Raw genomic sequence first — 21,833 nt, 5'->3', positions numbered from 1 at the left:
CCATATATTTTTGTTTTATTAATAAATATAAAATAAAACTGAAAAAGTACAAATTGCAGTTTTGAATTCATATTTTAAATATAATTTATGTAAGTTGTATCTAAATTTGGGTATTAGTCCTGCACCATGCTGTGTTTGCTTTGCTTTTATTGGCCTAATCCATGTTTTTTTATTGGTTTTAACTCCTTCTAATAGTATTCTAATCCTAAAGACTGATAAGTTTAACATTAACACATAAAACAGTCAAAAATTAATTTTAAAATATAAAATTTTGTATTTAAAATCTTTTGGATCTCTAGTCACTTTTCGACATCTTAAAATACATAATGATTTCATTAACCTTCTATACATATATGAGTAAAAACAACGTCCTAATCGAATTTTGTAACAAGACTAATCTTTTGTAAAGAATATACCCTCCGAAATATACATTAATATCCAAACTAAAACAAATCTCGTTATTCTCGTTAATTACTTAAATAAAATTATTGTATATTGCGATAGTAGTGCAAACACTTGTATTTACTATTTTAAATTTAGCTCGTGGAAAGGTGTATTCAAAAAAATGATTGGCCCTGTGGTTTTTTACTGTATCAAAATACATTTATCAGTATACTTACACTTTTAAGAAAACAGCAAAATATTTTTACTTTACTAATAGCCGAAAAAAACATTAATTAAGCACCAACCTACTCAGAATAATTAATGTATCGTAACTAAATTGAAAAAGTGCGAAAGAAAAAAAAACAATCTTTTAAACATTCTTATTCAACCCAGAAAGTAATGTTTTCGAGCAAAGTGTATTGAAATAGTTATTTATACTTGTCTTGTATAAAATAATTGCTACTTCAATATTAGCACACTATATTAAATATGATTTTACAGGGACGACGTCCAATTAATCCGTGAATGAAATTAAATAGTTAATGCTAAAATGATCAGACTTTATATAACCAATTTAAGGACTCAAGCCATTTTTTTGTGAAAGAAAAAACTTCAGTATCCCTCTTTTACTGATATATAACCATTGAATTATCTTTGTTTGTTTGTTATATTTATCATTAACATCTTCAAAAAGCCTTGATGTGGTAAACCAAGTAAATATTTTTATATATTTTAGTACTTATGTATTTTTCTTATAAAAGCGTAATACGAGTACCTAAGAGCACAAAGTTATTTTTATAAAACAATACGTTTGTCTTTATGGTATAAAGCAGTTGTAAGTATTTTTGAAATTATATTTACCGATATTTTATGATGTAAACATAGGTACATATCTATTTTTAACAAAATTACCTACTTATTTTATTACGTAGCGTAGATATATTCTAACTATTTTGGCATGCTATATTTAATAATTATATACTTAATATATATTATATTATATAAAGGATTGTCGGTTACGAGTGTTGTGGATTGGGGGTACTGATATTGAATGGAAAGACTGTTAGACCGTTGCCATTTCATGTGATACATTCTGTTTTGTCTTTGATAATGTCTAAATATTTTTCGCATATCGATGTTAGAAATTTCATTGTGTCTATTATTATAATAACCATACATATTATCTCATAATAATACCTACATATACCTATATGAATACTATCATTATAATTATCTACGTGGGTAAAAATATATTTTAATTGGAAAATAAATGTCTCGTAGTGAATTAATGTTTTATTTACAAACCTACTCAACTGTTTAGACATCGCTATCTTTTTTAAATGGATATACTTTAGTCTTGCACGGTTCATAGTTATGTATTATGTGATGTGTAGATAATAAAGTACCTACACAGCACATAACAGTGTAACATAATAAGTAATAAATTATAATTAAAATACAATAGATAAAGTTAGAGAATTAATGCTAGCTCAATATAATAAATTGCATCTTAAATTCTTAAACAATATATAAGTAATAATGAAGTTATTGACTTTGACTACAACCAAAATATAAGTTCAGTTTATTTCGAACATACCTGCTTATAACTTAAAATTACCTATAATCTACACTGTAGATTATCTGCAGTATTTATACCTAGTAATAAAGTTTAAGTTAACTGATATTTTCACAAAAGTTAAAGTTTAGACTTAAGTACTAGCTTAGTACCTAACCATAGTGCTAGTAGGCTAGTACGTACTAGGTACAATAAAATTAAATGTTAATAGTTTAATACATAGCTACTTACTTCCATACCTACATGCATGCCTCTAAACATAATACTCACAACAAAACCGACTCCTCGATCGGATAGCTATGATTTTTCAAACAAAGACATAGAAAATAAACATACATAGAGACATATTGAGAACCCCTTCCTTTTTCGAAGTCGGATAAAAAAGGCCAAAAAGAGAGTGACTCAGAAATACTTCTTTTTTTTCACTACTTTTAAAAATTCTTAGAAATAAATATGTTGTTTAAAATAATATACAAAAGCTTTGTCACCCTCTTTTGGCTTTATAATACACATCTAACTAATTATAGGTACCAATTTGGAACGCACCTCTATTATCTAGTATCTACCGATCAAAAATGAGAGTGGGCACACTGATTGTTTTTTTTTTGTTTCAATATTACGCAAACTATATTATATGTAGACGCTCGAGAGCTTTCATCAAAATCCATTAAGGTTCCTAAGGCTAGTACCTAATATAAATATACTTAGTTAATATAATTTAGGACACAACTATGTAACAAACAAATAAATCCCCATCGAAATAAAATAACACAGTCAACGGATTTATATTCACACAGACGTTATCTCCATAGCCGGCGGCTCAGTAACTCTACCTCTATTCTAACTTCCCAAAAACGTAATTTTTCTATCACTGCTGCGCTAATCACGACTCTAATTCATTTGCGCAACAGCTATCGTTCTTTATTTTTTTGTGAAGGTAGAGTAACCCTCCACAGGCGACGGTGCCGGTTGCCCGGGGCATTTGGGCAAGAACCGGTGATTATGCCGGCCCCTCGCTCGCTTCGCCCGGGGCGCGCCCGGGGCGACCGGCCGGCCGGGGCGACCGGTAATAATGAATGCTGGATAGCGAGACTTACTCATACCTATTCTAGCTGGCTCTGTATTTTAAACCATCACAATGATTCCTGATGTAGGTTGCTATTGTTATCGTGATCTGATATTTGATCTTTCGGTGGTTTGCTTTGATAAATTAGGTAGGTATTATGTTTTGAAGACACTGAGCAGCAATATGTCGGATGGGAGAAATGTTTTATTAATAAACTATGCAGAAATTTATACAAATAAATTAAGTATAACTTCTATAATAGCTACCTACGCATAAGAATAAATCACTGGACTCTGTCCTAAACATAATCTAACATCATACATACATAACTACCACTAATTAGGGTTTTTACATACAAAAGTCAAAAATGCACGTACATTGTATAGTAAATTTGTGCATAGCTCTAATCTATTATATTATTAACTCTAATTTACAACATCCATCAGATGGAATAACACTCTAACATATTTGCTAGAGTAGATTCATTAAGTTTTCTGTGGTAGATTCCCATGCGCCATGTAACATAGTGTGAAAAACTACAAATTGAGTAGTATTATTAAGTAAGTACAGTAGACATACTTGCCCTCTCTCCATCATATTAAAAGTAAATTTACATTATTTTTTCCCTATGGATCATTAATGATAACATTATTATTAATTGTAGAATTAAAAATGTGTATGCGATCGTCATTATTAATACATCAACAGAACTAATATTCAGTTCATAAAGAAGCAAAGAGTTTTTATCCTTTGTCTACATGTTAATCATGCAATATTGTTTGCATTTATCGTTCATGTCATCTGTAGCCCTAGTTAAGGGGTTCCTTGTTGGATCTCTTCTTCTTCTTCCCAAGATGGTGCGGTGACAGGACAGCTGGTGCCTCCTGAAACGATACAGTAATCATTATGAGAATTATTTTATAAAAATTGGGTGTTGTTGTTATTTACTGTATAATATAAGTAATTATTTTGTTTCTCTTCATAATTTTGAACACTGTGTATTCTGTTATGACTGTATATGGCTGTGATATGTTTTTTTTGGGAGCATTTGCATACTGTTTTTGTACTTAAATGTGATGGCAGTACCTATAAGTCATGCGATGGAAAGAGAACTTGAAATATTTCCAAAGCTCGCAACTCAACCGTAATAAGTATACCTAATACCTATCTAAGTATAACAAGATCGTACTATACCACTTATACGAAGTTTATGCTAACGTATAAATTTAATAACGTGTACATTACTCTTTTATAATAACGAATCCAAGCTCGAGCATTGACAGACATTCGACAGCTGTCAAAAAGCTACCACTGTAAAAAAGTGAAGTGACACCTGTCAAAAAGTAACACCTGTTCAAAAAGCATAGTTCTATGCTCTTGCTCACCGTGCGCTTGTCTCACGACCACTGCTGCTGCAGGCGGTCCCGCTCCTGCCGCAGCAGCTCGGCCTCCTGCTTGAGCCGGTCGGTGGCCTGGCTCAGCCACTCGCGCTCCTGCGCAACCCCCTCGCGGGCGCTTTGCAGCTTCGTGAGGGCGAACACCATGTCTGGAAGGAGATGCGGTCGGGATTAGGACTTCAGGGTGTAGTGTTGAAGTAGTCATAATCCTACTAATATTATAAAGGTGAGTATATGTGCGTGTGTGTGTGTATGTTTGTTACTGATACACGTCAAAACGGCTGAACCGATTTTAATTAAATTTGGTATGGAGTTAGGTGACACACTGGATTAACACATCGGCTACTTTTTATCTAGGAATTCACACGGGAATACTTTTTAAGGCGAAGTGAAGATCGCGGAAACCCCTACTAAGTTTGAAAGTCTTTTCTATAGTGTACCTACTAACAACGATTTTATACCTTTAAAAAGGTGTCACATTCGCATCACATATTATTATACACATCGCATCATATCGCATCGCATGCACTGGTTTTTATAACATTTATGAAGTGGAACCAATAGCTAGGTAATGGTTAACACTTCGCTTTATCGTAGAAGGCTCATATTAAGTTCTTGGTCTGCATGCGTTTTTAGCATTAGATAACAAAACAAAGAGCTACTTAACCACCCTAGCACAAACACTTTAATTATAATCTTATTTTTGTGGATGTATTCTTTTTGCTGTTTTCAAACGCTATGTAGAAGAAACGCAAAGCTTAAACTTTTATTCGAGATAACACGGACTCTGCTCGTCTTTGTAAATGCTTTACAAAGACAAGCTCTGAGAGTTAATTACATCTAGATTGCAATTATGTCAAAGAACGTTTCAGTTAAATTTTATTGCATATTTTTCCGCTTTTTCTAAAAGAATTAAAATATATTACAGGGTGTTGCAAGCCGTAAGGAGGAACTCAGATTGTCAGATCCTGTGGCATCTCTAATGTAAGACAAATAACTACACATTTTACTAACACTACCACTACCACTTATCACGCACAGTAAAAAGATCACATATACCTTATTAAGTTACAATATTCTAACTGTGAACCTTAAGCTGCAGGTGCTGATGACAGTTCACGTCTAACTTACTAGAAAGTGTAGCATAGGTTATATTTCAAAAGCTCTATTTTGCAAGTAACAGTGGAAAGAGAAGCGATGCTTCAGTCAAACTTAAAACTTTATCATGTTTTTAGACTTCATACAAAGTTCCCGCTTGCTCATGACGGGCTCAGAGTGCAACTTAGTACAAACATAAGTGTTATGAAAATATGCGTAGGTAAAATAAACGCCAGCAAAGATGAGTAACAAAGAAAACATTCGCTTATTACACGAACAAAGTGCTACTTAGACTTATTATTTAATAATGTACATTTACTAATTAAATTGAAGGTTTCCGTACATGACACACAACGTCCTTTATATTATCTCTAATGAAAAAAAACTTACGGTCCAGCTCAAAGTAGTGAGCCTCGTGCATTAACAGCTCAAGACTGGAGAAGTCGGTGGGCAGAAGCAGCTTCTTATTCCTCAGGAAGTTGAGGATATGCTTGAACATGCCGCCGTCGCGGTCGATGAAGTAGTGCTGCTTCAGCGTGTCTAGGACTATGGGGATGGTCCCGTTGAACATCTTGCCCAGTCTTGATTCGGGGTACCTGGAATAGGGTTGGGAGTAGTTGTGTTAAGTAGGTAAGTATCTAAATCGTTGTATTTTTTTTTTAATATTTTTAGCAGGCATTTTTTCGGTTAGAGTTATTTAGTGCAAAATCAAAGTTCAAGCTAATCTTTTGAATTTTGACATTATTGTAGATGCACTGGCCTGACCCAATTTGGTGCCAGGGCGGTTTAACAATCATCATCATTAGCCAATAATCATCCTCGTCTTTCCCAAGGAACGCCACAACACTCGGTCGTTTAACAATGCAAACTCCAATATAAAATATATAAATAGGCTCAATTCAACATCAAAAGAGAGAATCATGGCAAGTTCTCTTTCTAACATTTAAGTGAATCGTATTCAGACTAATTGCCATGATTTGTGTCTGTATTTGAGAGCTAACTCGACCGCAGGAAGTTAGTTCCAGTTCAAATAGTTGATCCGTCGTGGAAGTGGCCAGATGCAGTTATTGAGTCAGTTGCAACCTTGCAGCGTTGCAGCGGATATTGGCTCAAACACCTAGCTAGAGGGTCCGATTCAATTTACATTCACATAAATAAGTCCATACGACTAAATACCGTCCGAAAAGGTTATTTTGAAGAAAAAAACTTTCGCTTTAATTCTTATTCTAATATTACTTACTGTGAACTTTATTCCTGAAATTCACAGGAGACCAATTTTAAAGCGAAACAAAGCTCGCGCGCTTTTTCCAAAATTTACACAATCACCTAAAACTGACGCTTTAAAATTAAAATAAATATTCATTAAGTATAACGCCAAATTTTCAAACAAAAAAAAAGAATAATATGTTGCAGCAACAGCATGCAGCGGCGACGCACATACAGGATGAATAATTCAAAATTCGCCGCTTCGATTTTATGCCATAGTAATCGTTACGTCAGGGAGACGCCGTGGGGTACAATTGGCAAGATATTTACTTTCATGCCCTGGAGTGAGTTGATTAAAAGAGCCGAGTTGGGGGTGGGGGCCCTGGTCCCAGCCCGCGGCAGGCCCCGCGGCCGTCGACTCGCAACGAGAAATAACTCGCGCGCGCCGCTGATAAAACAACCTTATTTACAACCCGATCTACCTACGCAACCGAGGTACCTATGTGCGGTAGTGAGGTTGGCTACATTTTGAATATTTCATTGCCATTTGAGTGGGTTATTGATATAAGAGTAACGCTTTGAAACCAAATGGCAATCGGCCGTTTGCAGTTTCGTACCGAGCTAGGTGCCTAGATTATTTTAGTTAATATTCCTTTGATGTGGCATTCTGTTCATTTGAAATATTTGAATATTCTTTGACATGCACATTTATTACTTTTATTGTATACCTAAATCTTGTAAATTGAAATATATTGCTAAGTACAAGCAATTTTTAAGTAACCTGACCCATTTATTAAATTGCATTAAAACACTGCAGTCTAAAAGTCGCCCATGAAATATTTCCTAGCGACCGCATTTCGCCAGCCAAATTATTTAGATGACAAAAACATACTCTCACAAGCATGCCCAATCTATCTCTCATAATATTATTAAAGAGCTTATCTTCAAACGGCACATCAGAATGATGATTAAGTACATTTCGAAATTTGGAATCAATCAGACACAAAAGCTGATAATCTCCAAGCACTCTTCACGGCAAGCACAGACAGACATAAAGCCCCTCCTTTCCGCCAGGACTAAAAATCTACTTACGCGGTCAAAGTTTCCAGCGACGACGTATAGATGGTGCCGCCGACGTCGATGTGCACGGGGGCGTTGAACTTGGTGGTGACGGCTACACGGGGGATCCCGGCGATGGGCTTCTTGGCGAGGTCCATGTCCATGGAGCAGGCCGCCGTCTCGGGCTGGGGGCTGCCCGGCTTCACTGATGATAGCATGCTGGGGGCAGGGGAAACATGGATGAGAGGGCTGAAGCTAGGCTGGGTTCCCACGATGTGTGAGCTAGCTGGGGGGTTACTCTATAGTGACGAAAAACGGATGAACGAGAGCTGTGATATTGGCAAGTTTAAAACAACGAGGTAGAGTGGTGGCTTGCGCAGCAGCGATCGGAAACTTAGTTTTTCGTCATATTATTATATTATTATAATAACCCCCCTGGTCCGCGATATCGCGCATCGTGAGAAGAGGGTGTGTTATATTTGGTGCTGTCTAAATCTTTGTTCAAATGGAATTAGAGGTATCCTTTTATTTCGGTTTTTTATTCTATCACCTGCCTTCAGAACCGGCTGCATGCAATGTCACAACGTTATTATTTAGATAAATTGCATTTTTTATCACAATCCAACTATTGAAGCTTATTGTGAAATGGCCCGAATCGATTAGTAAATCTACGAAAGCAAATCTGCCAATCACAGCATCACTTAAGATGTGCTTAACTTGACGTTCTCAGTTGTGAAGCCAACATTTAGTTTTATTTTTTCTCGTGTGTTCCGCTTTTTATTTATTTATTTTATTCGATTCTCCACTCTTACACTAAAAAAATCTAAACCAAAAGCTCCAACAAACCCTTCTACTTTTAGAGACAGCTCAAGCACACTGCAATCGTCATGTTTGAGGTGGCGTCAATGGTGTCCCACCGAGCATGCACAAAGGGCTCCCCACAAGTAGTGGTCTTTTATAACCAAGCCCCTCGGGGAAGTCCGAGACTGCAGTCCTGAGTCCAACTTCAATTATTTTTATCTTTTGAATGCATCTCCAGTAATGTCGCCTGACACCGGCACTATCTAGCAACTTTCACACTCGGAATATGTGAGCCCATTCACATGGGTATATTTGTACTTTTTGAAAGAGAAATAATACATTTTGTGAGGTGAAAAACGATGAATGCAATGTAGGGAGCTGTGCACGGGAATTGCTTATTCATGTTACGAGCATTCTATTTGAAATTGGGTTACATTGTAAAATGTTTAGAATGATCACTAAGTAACTACTTCTAGTACATATGTACATAGAATATATTGTTATGAGTGAAGGAGAGAACCGTGGGGATAAACTTGCACTTCTGCATAAAATAATGTTTTAAAGTCAACATATAAGAAATAAAAAATGCAAATTATACAAGGCAAACCTTCCTAAGTTACTGGTTACTGGCCATATCCATAACACAAACACATCTTCATCCTTCATCTAACTAAGTCTGTCTGTCTCTTAGATTCTAATATCGTTGGGAATGTTCTAATGACCCATTACTATTATTGAGCCGCGAGCGAAGCCCTAGGCTCTTGGCTGTTCTTCTCACGAGAACCGAGAACTAAACTCTTCATATATGTATAGGTACTTAGTTAACTACGTATTATATACGTATATACATTTACCTGCTCCATTTGATATACTACAATGATTGGTATCATGGTATCATGGTGGTTGGAAGGAAGTATATACCTATGTACATAAAAGTAGATACATACCTAGATACATAAGTATTATTTTTATGTACGAGTAATCAGAACATTGACTATAAAAATATTTTTTATATAACGTTATTAGATGACATAAGAAAACTGGTCGAATTTCCAATGCTACCCCGCGCTATCGATCAATATTCAAAACACCGAAATAAATTAATAACGGGCCGATAATAATCGCTGGGAAAAAAAATGTGCCCATGATCCTATGTATACCTACAATTAGGTAATTTTAACTTAAAACGGTATTTAACTTTCCCATATTCGCGCCGAAACATGATGATCGCATGTAACGGGAGCGGCAACAACATCCCACGCTACAACGTGTAAATGAAAACTGATACATTGTAAAACTACCGCACATTTTTCACACGTGACATTAAAACCGCCCGTACAGTGAAAGACACTGCATAAGCAACACTCGGAGTCGAAATTAAGTATTGCGGCGCATGAATTAAGAGCGGTGAACAGTCAAACGTGTTTCGTTTAGTGAGACCCCCACTGTACCACCGCACGGTAGTCAGACAGAAGCCCTAGGGCTCCAAGCTTGGCGTAGATGCCTGCCTGCCTGGTTTCATTAAAAATACGCCATCGGCTACGCTACGTGTATGCGGTGGGGTAGAGTACTGTACTTAACCGCTACCAACAACCTACATGAGCATATCAAGGCGAAGTTACTGTAAAATTCATGTCATCGAAGTAGTTGCACGCACCTACCGTACACAGGCTAGCTTAGGTACTTTAATTACAAAAGTGAACTACTTACTTATCTTAGTATTTAACACTTGAATTATATTTTTCAATACCTACGCATGATTCATACCTCATACTTCTTGGGCTAAGGAGATCCGGGCTTCAATTATTTTCAATCTAGCTGCGGAAAATTAGTAGAGGCTCAGACAATATAGGGAGCAACAATAAAACCACAGCATGATCCAGATTAAAAAGTCAGTGGGTCACTTCAGTTAATGATAAGTAATATAATTATATAAGTACTTTTGTGCAATAATAGGAGCCATTATAAAATTGTGCTACATTTGCTTTTTATGCCAAGTTAAGTACGTACAACGTGTAAAAGTGTAAAACTGAGTGTCCACTTGGGATGTTGGGGAAAAAAATAATGTAGAGCCACTCCTGTCATATTATCTGTCTCTATTCAGTCGCAAACGTTCATTTTCCATTTAGACCTGACACATAAGCGACGCTTTCGAGGGTCCGTAAAAAAAGTTTATTTAAGTACATATGTATCGAATTAATGCATTGAGTAGTTGATATTCGGAAGTAAACGCTTTTAATACGATTTGCCTTTTTTATTAATTTTTGTTCAATTTTCTATGTTTTAAACTGGACAATATGAATTTATTAGCTATAAAATGGCGTGAAGTGACGTTTTAAAGAACGTTTCTGAGACTTTAGTGGAAATTAATCCAGTTTTATGGTAGCAATGATGGCAAAATTGAGCTTATGACATGAGTATCTAAACTCAGGGGTAGTTTCTTGAACTAAGTAATTCATTGACAACGAACGCTAGCGAAGCGATAAATAAGCGATTGTAGTGCACTGTATTGCTTAGTGCCTAGACTCTACAATTGCTTTTACTAATTACTTTACGTAATTACTTGTTGGCTAAGTCGCCGCAAGAAAACTTTTGCAAACTACCTACAAAATCAATGATATTAGGTATAACTTATAAGTATATAAATAACCTACCTGCCTAATTATGGGTAAGTGTGTAAATAATGTAAGTATGTACAATGGACAACATTTCATTTTTTTTACCCTATATTTTTATTAGCTATTCGGAAAGGTTATAAAAAATTAGAGAACCCGTATTTTTTTATTTTGTAGATACATGAATTTTTGCATGTTATTTTAAACTTTAAAGTTAATTATTTTAAAACCGGGAGTGACATCACATATTAGGCTCAATTTTTATTTTTGTCTATTGCCTTAGTCTCGAAAAAAAACATAAATGACATTGACAAGTGACATTTAAACTTTGTTTACATGCCAACCAACAAATGGGTCATTTTCAAATGACATTGATATTTCTGATGATACAAAGTAGGTACTTATCATGTAAAAAAATAAGCAGAAGCATTTTTTCAGCTATGTAGGCGGTGGCATGCTCTGGGACATATTAAATAGAGGTCATCTCTTAATAAGTACTAACCATTTTATATGATAAATTAAAAAAATAGTCAGAAAGTGTCAGAACAGAATTTATGAAAATGACCCAAATAAAACAACGACTCGATAAAACGTCAACGTCAATCAAAAATGAAAGTGACAGTTACTTTGTTTTTAAATCTATAGGCTTTGATCATCAAAATGCATCGCCCCTGATGCATGACGTCATCAGCACTTTTTTACTATTTTATGATTTTCTCGAAAATGATATATCCAAAAAATACAAAAACATTTTTTTGTGGCCTTGAGAGCTAAATCTCGAAATGGTTTTCAATTTACAGCAGCTTTAGTTTTTTGAAATGTTGTCAATTAGAATGAGAGCTTTGGAGCTTTTTTGAGAGCATAATTATTTTAAGTTACCCGCCTACCAAACGAGGATTATTATGTCAGAATTATTGTTTGTCTTACTGCTTACTGTAATAGCTTTATTATTTGCGAACACTTACTTATTTTTCTTGGTAACTGTGTGTTTTGTGTGAATATTTTTTCATTTCATTTATTATCAGCATTTCCCCTCGGTAAAGCTACCCATAAAAACCAGTAAGTACTTATAGGGGAAGCAAACCTAACCTAAATAAAAAACTAAACTTATAGATCTGTACCATTCAGTAGGAATATACGAACAACAGTATGTTCGAAAAAAAACCTCCCCTAACATTTACTCATCATAATTTTTTTCTAATAAGTATTAACCTACCTACATAAAGTACGGGCGAATTTCATTTTACAATATTGCTTAGGTTTAGCCGGAGCTACCTTCATTCCATACAAGAGCTCTCGCCTGGGGCGCTACCGCGGGCTACAAGCGAGACCCAACAATAGTCGCCTTACAGAGAGCATTCGTAGGAACTGCTCAAACCCTTATTCGGACTAGCGGGGAGATGCTGAAGCGATGTGGGTGCCTGGAGTTAGCATTGCGTCGATTTTGTTATAAGTAAATAAGTATTTGCATTATTACTAATTATACCATGAATATTTGTTACCTGCATGCTATTATTTTTATGTCAGTGTCCCTTGACCATATGAACATTTTGGTGTTTTGCCCTAATATAAGCTATTCCCAGAGTGCTCATGCTCAATTATAATTAGCCAAAGTAAGCAATTTCGGGAATTATGTAATAAGTTGATAACATGAGTTGTCCGTTAATTATTTCATACACCCTGTAAATCTGATGTACTCGAAAACATTAATCAATACCTAATCCTCCTACCTCACGGAAAAAAAAGTTTATTTGCCACAACTACGGTTTGTTTCTTGAAAACTTGTTAAATTAGGCGATGTAGTTAAATTGATCGGAAGCATGTAATTAACACCCTGTAGTATGTTTTGTTGAAGATCGATACGCCCTGAACCCGCCATGCTAGGCATTTATCTAATAATCCTCAACTTTATATTCGAAAACGATAATGAAAGTAGAGTTGGGTTGAAGTTCTAGCCAACCTTGCAAGGCGAAAATTTAGAATAGATGTAGGTACACAAAGCATTGTCAGAGCGATGGACTAATATACCTACAGAGGAAGAGCAGACGAGTGCCGAGTGTATATATAGACCACTGATGCTACCAGCCTACCACGAAATGACGATGTAGTACTTAGTCAAACTCTTACAACTAATCTTTTTCTAAACATCCTGTACAATTAACCATGTAAACTTACAGAAGAACCGGAGTTTTCAGGATTTAATTAAAATTACTTTGTACACTCGTACATATTCCGCTCCCGTAAACAAACAAGGACGAATAATAGAATTAAGTACAGACGGTTGTTCCGTACCGAGTATTTGCTTAAACAACATCTGCTGGATAGAAAACTCATATCAAATATCCGACATCCCCCGTATTGGAAAACCCGAGCTTCATTGTTTACAATCCGCGATCTCTTAGCTCCTTCCAGGCTGCTTACAGGTAACAGTGATGTTTTGTCTAGATCAGTCTAGATAACTAGCTCTTCTCATTTTCCGAAGACTCCGGTTACCATTAGGGGAACAGCGGAAGGTATTGCAGTTTACGTATTTCATTTCTTACATGTTTGCCCGTAACTATAATATTTTAAGTCAGTATTCAGTATTAATGAAATGATTAGTCAAAAAAAGATAAATATGTAAGTTACAAAATCCTGGAAGATTTTTCATCATACTGTATATTTATTCTTATTTGGCACTTTTGTGCCAAACTTTATTGGCAAACATTTTTTGTGTGTCTTTTTAATCCAACTATTAAACAAATAAACTACAGCCAAAATGAATGGCATTAAATATTTGACAATACGTGTTATATAAGTACTTACCTTTCTTACCTATGATGAATTAATACAATGAATGTCAATAAGTCTGCCTAAATATATCATTATTTATATTACTGCTTGCTACCTACTACTAATTCTAGACGGGAAACAAAGCTACTGGAGAACTTGGCATGCCTACATACAAACAAGACCGTTTTGAAAAGAATCCCTGTCGTCGCTGCGACCGTGGGAGTGGAACCTCTCCCGTGCCATACCTACATCACGACTCAACATTTCGAGACCTCTTTACATATTAAACGCAGTGCGATCATAAATTATTATTTCAAGCCCCGAGAAATCAGGACAAAATGATCGACGAACTCGAGAATGAACCCTTGCTTTTCTTTTGCGGCACTTGCCCGTGGCCTATGGCCCTCTTGTACGCACGGTTTTTGGGATCCGCAGCGGCTTTATACATTTTGTAAAAACGTAGCTGCTTTTATAAATTTTGTGAGTAAGTACATTTTAATATTTTTTTGTTGTTTAATAGATAGGTAGGTACATTAAGAAAATATGAAATAAATCTGATCACTAACACCCGGTATTAGTAATAAGTATTAACAATGCACTCCTTGCTGCAGCCTCGCTATCATATGGACTGAAATGCATCACATACCTCTAAGGACAGGTAAAGTTTATTTTGCCTCATCTTACCTCAGTATCACAGATTTAGAAAATAATATTGAAAGTCAGTATTTTTGACTAAGATAGTTTTTCGTACATTTTCATCACCAAACATGAAGTTTCAATTAAAATGTGAATAAATACCACCAGCTAGACTGCTAAACTGTATTGATGATTTGATTGAAAACAATGATAGTTCATCCGCAATACGCCGACCGATAATACTAATGCACGGTTTTCATTATCCCTTATTAGCTAATGGTTAATAGCTGCCAACTAATTAATTAACTGTCTACTCCGCGTTTCATATTTGCCATCAAAAAACGAGTGACACACAGCAAATGTTTGTTTTGTTGTACCAGGGTAGCATGTATACGCGGAGTTGTATATTACGGCGGAGTTATTGGGCCGGCAGGCGGGCGGGGCTTCGCCCCCGGCTGGCTGCCCCGGGCGCTGCGAGCGCGCGGCGGCGGCGGCGCTGCGGAGCCCCGGGGCTCTGGCGCGCCAAGCCCGTACCTAGCCCTCTTCTTTTACCAAGCATTCATAGCCGCCGGCGGTAGATAAGAAACGTTTTCGAAAACCCAACTTAACCTATACAAATGCTCGCATAGGTATACGTACATATGAATGGTTGGATACAATTAAGTTAACATATAGGTAGTTTGCTAGGACTGTTTAGTGTTCTATGCTCGGTGTGATTCAATTTGAGCAGGTACAACTGGTAAACTAATTGTTTGATTGGTTAATTAATTATTTAGTCAGTAAGGGTGAGCTGATTGGTAGGTGGCGGAGGCCTAGGAGGCAATTGGCATTGGCAGTGGCAGGTTGTAATTGAAATTCGGAATTTCACTTATATCAATTCGGAGTTTAAAGTAATTATTTTAACCATAATTAATTTATAGCGTAAGGTATCTCATTGTTTAATTTTAAAAGATAATAATATTTAATTTACGTGTACCTAGGGCAAATTTAGTTTTAGGGAGACACTGAGAGAGTGCAATTAATCCGGTTTTGTTAACACTAAAATGTTAATTTAAGCCTTCTGAATCGATTTTTATGGTAGGTACCTTTTACCAAACACAAAACAAGGATACGCCCGTCAGAACGTTTTGTCAAAAGAAAATGGCACCCGCGCGCTGGCCCTAATTTCATACAAATTATGACAGATTTATGAGGTTTTAGGGCCAACGCGAGGGTGTCATTTTCTAGAGCGGTTGGGCCTGTCCTTACGCTAGTAATATATAGGTCAATGTATGTACCTATTTAAAATTGGATTTAAGTATAAATACAAAGGACATTGGGCGTTTTGGGACCTATGTCCAATAAAGATGAGTCATACATCGTTGGATAGCTCTTCAAGTGAGCGAGAGTGAGTCCGTATAAGTTGTCAATTTTGTAATATATTCGTCGGAAGGAAGTATTTTTCTATGGCATTGCACTCTCTCTTCTGATGACAGTTAGGGCGTAATACACGTAAACACGTATTATTAAAATAGGAGAAATTACTTTCAACTGGTTTTATTTACTGAGATAATAAACAAATATAATATTATGATGAATGATGATCATTTTGTTATAAAAATTAAAAGTAAATGTAAAAAAACAACAAAAACATTAAAAATACAGAAATAAAATATAAAAACTTTCAAGATACGATTACTCTAATTGGACAGTAAATCAGGACTAGCGCTTCCGTTATTCATATTCTGCAAAAAAATACCTTTTCAACGACGTATCACTCATTTTTATTGGTGATGGTCGCAGCTTCCATATATTTGTGCCCAGTGTCCTTTAAATAGGTTTATAATATGTATGTTTTTTTAATAATTAACTAGGTTTGTTATCAAGTTTAATAGCGTTTGGTAAAATTCACTCTTAACTGTCAGCTAAGTAACTTAGGGCTGATTTTTCAATAGTCAAATAAAAGTTATCTGAGGATTAATTCTGATGCTATCGCGACCGAATTTGTATTAGAATTGTATTAGACAGTGACAGCTATAATTTTATTCCTCAGATAACACTTATCTGACTATTGAAAAATCAGCCCTTAGCAGCTTTTCCACAGAGCGGAGCGGAGTAGCGGAGCTTTTACGCAACTATCACTTTTGTACCTTGTCAAACTCATTAACCGCCAAGCGCCGATTTATTAAATCAAACTTTTACAAGGTACAAACGTGTAGGTACATATTATATATTATATACTAATGAATCTGATCGTCGGTACATCAGAATTATTTAGAATAAAGGTAAAGCATAAGATTCACGTGAAAATACTGAAAGTATTTTAAGGAGAACCGAAGCTCGCGGGAATAGAACTAATCACACGAGTGTTTGCCCATGGCGGGATCCGAACCCGTGGCCCTGTGTTACGGAAGCAGGTAGTTTCACTACAGCCTGGGACACAGTGTTTTTATTTTTTGTGAGACATAATGTGGCCTATGTACCTACGTATTAGAAATTCGGCATTAGCCAACAATTACTATAGTCTCTAGAAGCGATACAGCACTGATCTACCGTATACCCCTTAGGTCTAAGGTTTGGGGGTCACTCTATAAGAAAAATATTAAGTTTCGGAGCGCTACTACGTGAACTGCGACTCTACCTAGTTGTATTTAACGTGCCGATTGCACGACAGCTCTCGTTCGTTCGTTTTTCGTCAGGGTAGAGTAACTCTCCTGCTTGACAGTGCTGCGACCCTAATTGACAACATTTCAAAATTTTATACAGTTGAAATTCGAAAACCATTTAGAGATATGGCTCTAATATTCACAAAAAAAAATGTTTCCGATTTTTCTTTTGATTTATTTCAGAGAAAAACATAAAAATCTAAATTATCATTCGTGACACCACGATGTGGCATAATAATTAAACGGGCTTTTACTTCTAAAACATAAACAACAAAAAAACATGTTATGTCACTTTGACAATGACAATGACAAACATCACTCAAATGTCTGTCACTTTTATGTGTCCTTGTCAATGACGGAAGCACGTGATTGGTCCTTGCCACAAAATAAAGTTGAAGTTGAAGCTGATTGGTCCTTGTTCATGTCAAGTTAATGTCATCCAACTTTTTAGGGTTCCGTAGCCAAAATGGCAAAAACGGAACCCTTATAGTTTCGTCATGTCCGTCTGTCCGTCTGTCCGTCTGTCACAGCCGATTTACTCGGAAACTATAAGTACTACAGTGATGAAATTTGATGGGAATATGTGTTGTATGAACCGCTACAAAAATATGACACTAAATAGTAAAAAAAAAGAATTGGGGGTGGGGCCTAGGGCATGCAATACCGGAACAATTTTCAATACCGGTATTGAGTTCCGGTATTACAACTCAATACCGGGATCCCGGTATTAATACCGGTATTAGACTTCCTTGTAATAAATGGCATATACTGTGTTTAAAGGTCGTATACATCAAAATAAAACAAGAAAATGCAATCATATTCTGTATTTTGTTGTAGATTTTTACGAGAAATCAGTTTTAGAGTTTAAATTTTAGAATAAACTATTTTTTTACATCCGGTGCCGGTTTACGCATGGTCAACAGTAGATTTCTAGCAGCCGAAAACTGCATTAAACGGTTGGGAACAAGTGCGCTTTCACAGTATATACACACACAAGGCTAACTAAATCTTAATCGCTTTATTTATAGCCTAAAAAAGTCCGATTCCGGTATTACTTCAATACCGGTATTAACTTTCAATACCGGTATTGAAAAAAGCGGGAATTTTGTACGGGATCCCGGTATTACGAATACCGGTATTGCGGTATTGCATGCTGGGGCCCCCCATACATGTAACTGAGGGATGAAATTTTTTTTTTCGATGTACATACCCGTGTGGGGTATCAATGGAAAGGTCTTTTAAAATGATATAAAGTTTTCTAAAAAAACATTTTTCTTAAAGTGAACGGTTTTTGAGATATCAGCTCTCAAAGTCGTAAAAAGTATGTCCCCCCCCCTCTATTTTTATAACTACGGGGTATAAAATTCTAAAAAAAATAGAGGTGATGCATGCTAATTAACTCTTTCAACGATTTTTGGTTTGATCAAAGTATCTCTTATAGTTTTTGAGATAGGTTGATTTAACTGTAATTGCTGCTACGGAACCCTTTGTGCGCGAGCCCGACTCGCACTTGGCCGGTTTTTTTTTTTTAGGTTAGGCAGGCAACGAAAATATTTTTATCCCAAGCCTCGACGTGACGTCACTCATACTAAAAATATTTTGAACTTTGAAATCAAAAAAATATATTAAAACATAGAAATATTAAGAAATAAAAAAATACGGGTCATCTAAATTTGTGATATCTCGTCGAAAATAAAATAAAATCGGTGAGCATTTTATTTGAAATGTTGTCAATTTGGCATTTTTAGCAACAAATTCCTTCTTTCTTATAAAAGTTGGAAATAAATTTAGGTACCTAAACAAGTAATTAAAATAGTTTTTATAGAAATAATGCTATTTGCTACACACGATGTCTCACCTAAGGTAAGTACATACAGTAAGTAATAAATCCTAACTAATATTATAAATGCGAAAGTAACTGTGTCTGTCTGTCTGTCTGTCTGTTACTCTTTCACGCCAAAACTACTGAACGGATTTGAATGAAATTTGGTATACATACGGTCTAGACCCTGGGAAAGAACATAGGCTACTTTTTATCCCGGAATTCCCACGGGAAAACTTTTTAAGGCGAAGCGAAGCGCGCGGGGACAGCTAGTACTATATAACTTTACTCATGTTTCAAAAACTTCAAGAAATAGTTCTCAATATGACAGTATTATTCAAATAAACTTGTACTATTTATTAAGTAAATAGACGTTAGTACATATATAATCCAACTAAAAAGTAGTCTATAAAAAATAAAATAAAAATACAACAACACAATAAAAAAAAAATCGCAGTCAAAAAAGTTCTCATCCTCACCTTGTTTTTTTCCCGACAGGTAGACGAAAAACGTAGCGCAGCGTGGTAACACCGACGACAGAGCGACTTCACGCGAGCGCTCACAGTGCGCGCCGAGAATGGACTGATGCGGGAGAGAGGGTCCACCACTAGCGACCTACCCCAACCCTATTCTCTGGTGTTGCCAGGGGGTGAGAGACAGAATTCCCCATATTTTTTTTTGTTCTGTTGTTGCAGTTGAATATTTTATATTGTCCATTTTCGAAGTAATAATTGAAGCTGAAGTGGTGCAAAATTTTTCACACTGTGCTTTCTGCACAGCTTCGTTAAGGGTTAAATATCTTTATATTATACTAAACTTTACTACTTACGTGTTGAAAAGATGTAAATGTAAATAAATTAAGTTAACCGAAAAGGGGTAACTCCGTTAGTCTTTCTAAATAAATTTTGTTCTATTCAAGATTCAATACAAGTTGTAGGTAAATTGTTGTAAATTAAAATTCATCTTAAAAGTGCTATTTATAATATGATTCAATATATTACTATGCGAAACTTATTTAGGCAGGCATACTCACGTTGTATTATTATTGTACTGCTACGAATAGGTAGCTGCTACAACTATTCGGCCACATAATATGCAAAATGTTTATGTAGTTAGTAACACTGAGATCGGTTGTTCCTAGTTAAATAACTTCTTTATTGTGCATGATTGGGTGGAACAGATTTTATCTAGCAGTTTTGGTAAAAAGCTTTAAAGAGATGAAATGTTTTTTTTTCAATTTGCGGCATTAATTATTCTAGCGTTGTGGTGTGGTCCTTTGTTTAAATATTTTTTAATAAAACTTATGAAAGGACCGCGTTTAGAGTTAGCTTAGGACTGTCGCTTACAAAACCTACACGACAATCCGTTCAAAAATATAAAGTACTAATTCTACTAATACCTAGATAGGAAGAAGGTACTAAAGTGCGTTATAAATAAGGCACTGTACCTAATCCTAATAAGGCCTCATGTTACACTAAGCGATTTTATGAAGGGCTGCCCGAATTAATATACCTGCCTGAAAGATCAAACCATGCCGCAATGTAAAAGCTCCGCCGACAGAGTCATCTAGCGAGAATTCGGCTGAAACTCATTTGCCACGTAAAGAAGAATGGCGAAACCTGACCCGCTTTGCATAAGTTAGCAGCCACTAACCAAACCTATTTTAAGTAATTGATAAAAATGTCTATTATCAGGGAAAAATAGTTAAAAAAATCTAAACCATGGGGTTCTTGAGATATTAGGGTTAAAAAGTAAATTAATTAAATATATGTTTTTTGTTAAATAAGATTTTGATGAATGGTACACGCACAAATAAGTTTTATAATCTAAATCATGGGATTCCCAATACATAGCGCATCACAAAATGTATTACATGATTTTATTTATGCAAATAATATCATAATTATTTTTGCACATTTCACACTCAGAAACCTATTTTTATAAAGAGACCAATTTCAAAAATTATTTCATTCTATTCAAGTTTCCGTTATCCCGAAGTACTTATTATAAAATACTTTTTATCCAGGAATTCCCACGGGAACACTTTTAAAATAAATTTTTAGCTCGAGGGTAACATCTAGTACAGTAGAAAGACTTGATCTTTCATCACCTATATCTTCGTTCTCCCATGCCTCATAATAATAAAATTAATACCAGTATATGCTGTAGTCACGGACTACACATCAGTGTATGTTTCATCAATGGCCGCTCTGGGTCATGGCGCCATAGAAAAATGGCCATTCTCCTTTCAGGCTTCAAGGGGAATGATTTTTATCATTGGCCCCATAGTTTAATACATTATGATGTCGTATTGTATCAAATCGACATCCACATTTTTATCTGCATACGCAAGTGTAACATAGCATTTTATAATTATACTTTAACTGAGAATATTTACCTAGTTATTCTACAGAGTGTTTAAAAATAGATCGATGAGCACCCAGCGATGAAAAAATTGCGTCGTAATTCAGGTAACTAGGTACAGGTAAAAATATAACAAATAATAATAACAAATGATTTCATCCACAGTCTTCATTACATTAACTGTAAAATTAAATAAATCAAGAAGTAGGTAACTTAATAAAAACGCCAAAACCGTTCTCTTCTACTGGAAATAAATATGTAAGTATTTAACTTTATAGATTCTAGATATTCAGAGGTGGTTCTAAAAAGTTGAATAAGTATTACGAATATTGTTATTTTCGGCCTGTAACTTGCCGAATTTTTTTTTTTAAATTAAGTTTTACTTATTTTTT

The 21,833-nt window shown here is 35.5% G+C and overlaps 1 protein-coding gene across 1 annotated transcript; it reads right to left on the bottom strand.

The window, feature by feature from the left end:
• Positions 1 to 1,662: 1,662 nt before the first annotated feature.
• On the bottom strand, positions 1,663 to 20,126 carry LOC105380541 (BTB/POZ domain-containing protein Tiwaz). The gene is made up of 5 exons (XM_038122131.2): positions 19,557 to 20,126; positions 7,820 to 8,005; positions 5,912 to 6,117; positions 4,412 to 4,572; positions 1,663 to 3,910 (listed from the first exon to the last, which is right to left on the bottom strand). The coding sequence occupies exons 2-4, from the start codon at positions 8,002 to 8,004 to the stop codon at positions 4,424 to 4,426; spliced, it is 540 nt and encodes a 179-aa protein (XP_037978059.1). The 5' UTR covers position 8,005; positions 19,557 to 20,126; the 3' UTR covers positions 1,663 to 3,910; positions 4,412 to 4,423.
• Between the last annotated feature and the right edge of the window lie 1,707 nt (positions 20,127 to 21,833).

The sequence above is a fragment of the Plutella xylostella genome, chromosome Z (genome assembly GCF_932276165.1).
Source record: "Plutella xylostella chromosome Z, ilPluXylo3.1, whole genome shotgun sequence".
Taxonomy (NCBI): Eukaryota; Metazoa; Arthropoda; class Insecta; order Lepidoptera; family Plutellidae; genus Plutella; species Plutella xylostella.
This window is presented reverse-complemented; position numbering and strand designations above follow the sequence as displayed.

Bases quoted from the DNA above. Each gene is read 5' to 3' on its own strand.
- LOC105380541 (XM_038122131.2), bottom strand. From the start codon at position 8,004: ATGCTATCATCAGTGAAGCCGGGCAGCCCCCAGCCCGAGACGGCGGCC. The intron at 6,118-7,819 runs GTAAGTAGATTT...ACCCTATTCCAG, and splicing joins TCGCTGGAAACTTTGACCGC to GTACCCCGAATCAAGACTGG. The intron at 4,573-5,911 runs GTAAGTTTTTTT...ATCTCCTTCCAG, and splicing joins TCACTACTTTGAGCTGGACC to ACATGGTGTTCGCCCTCACG.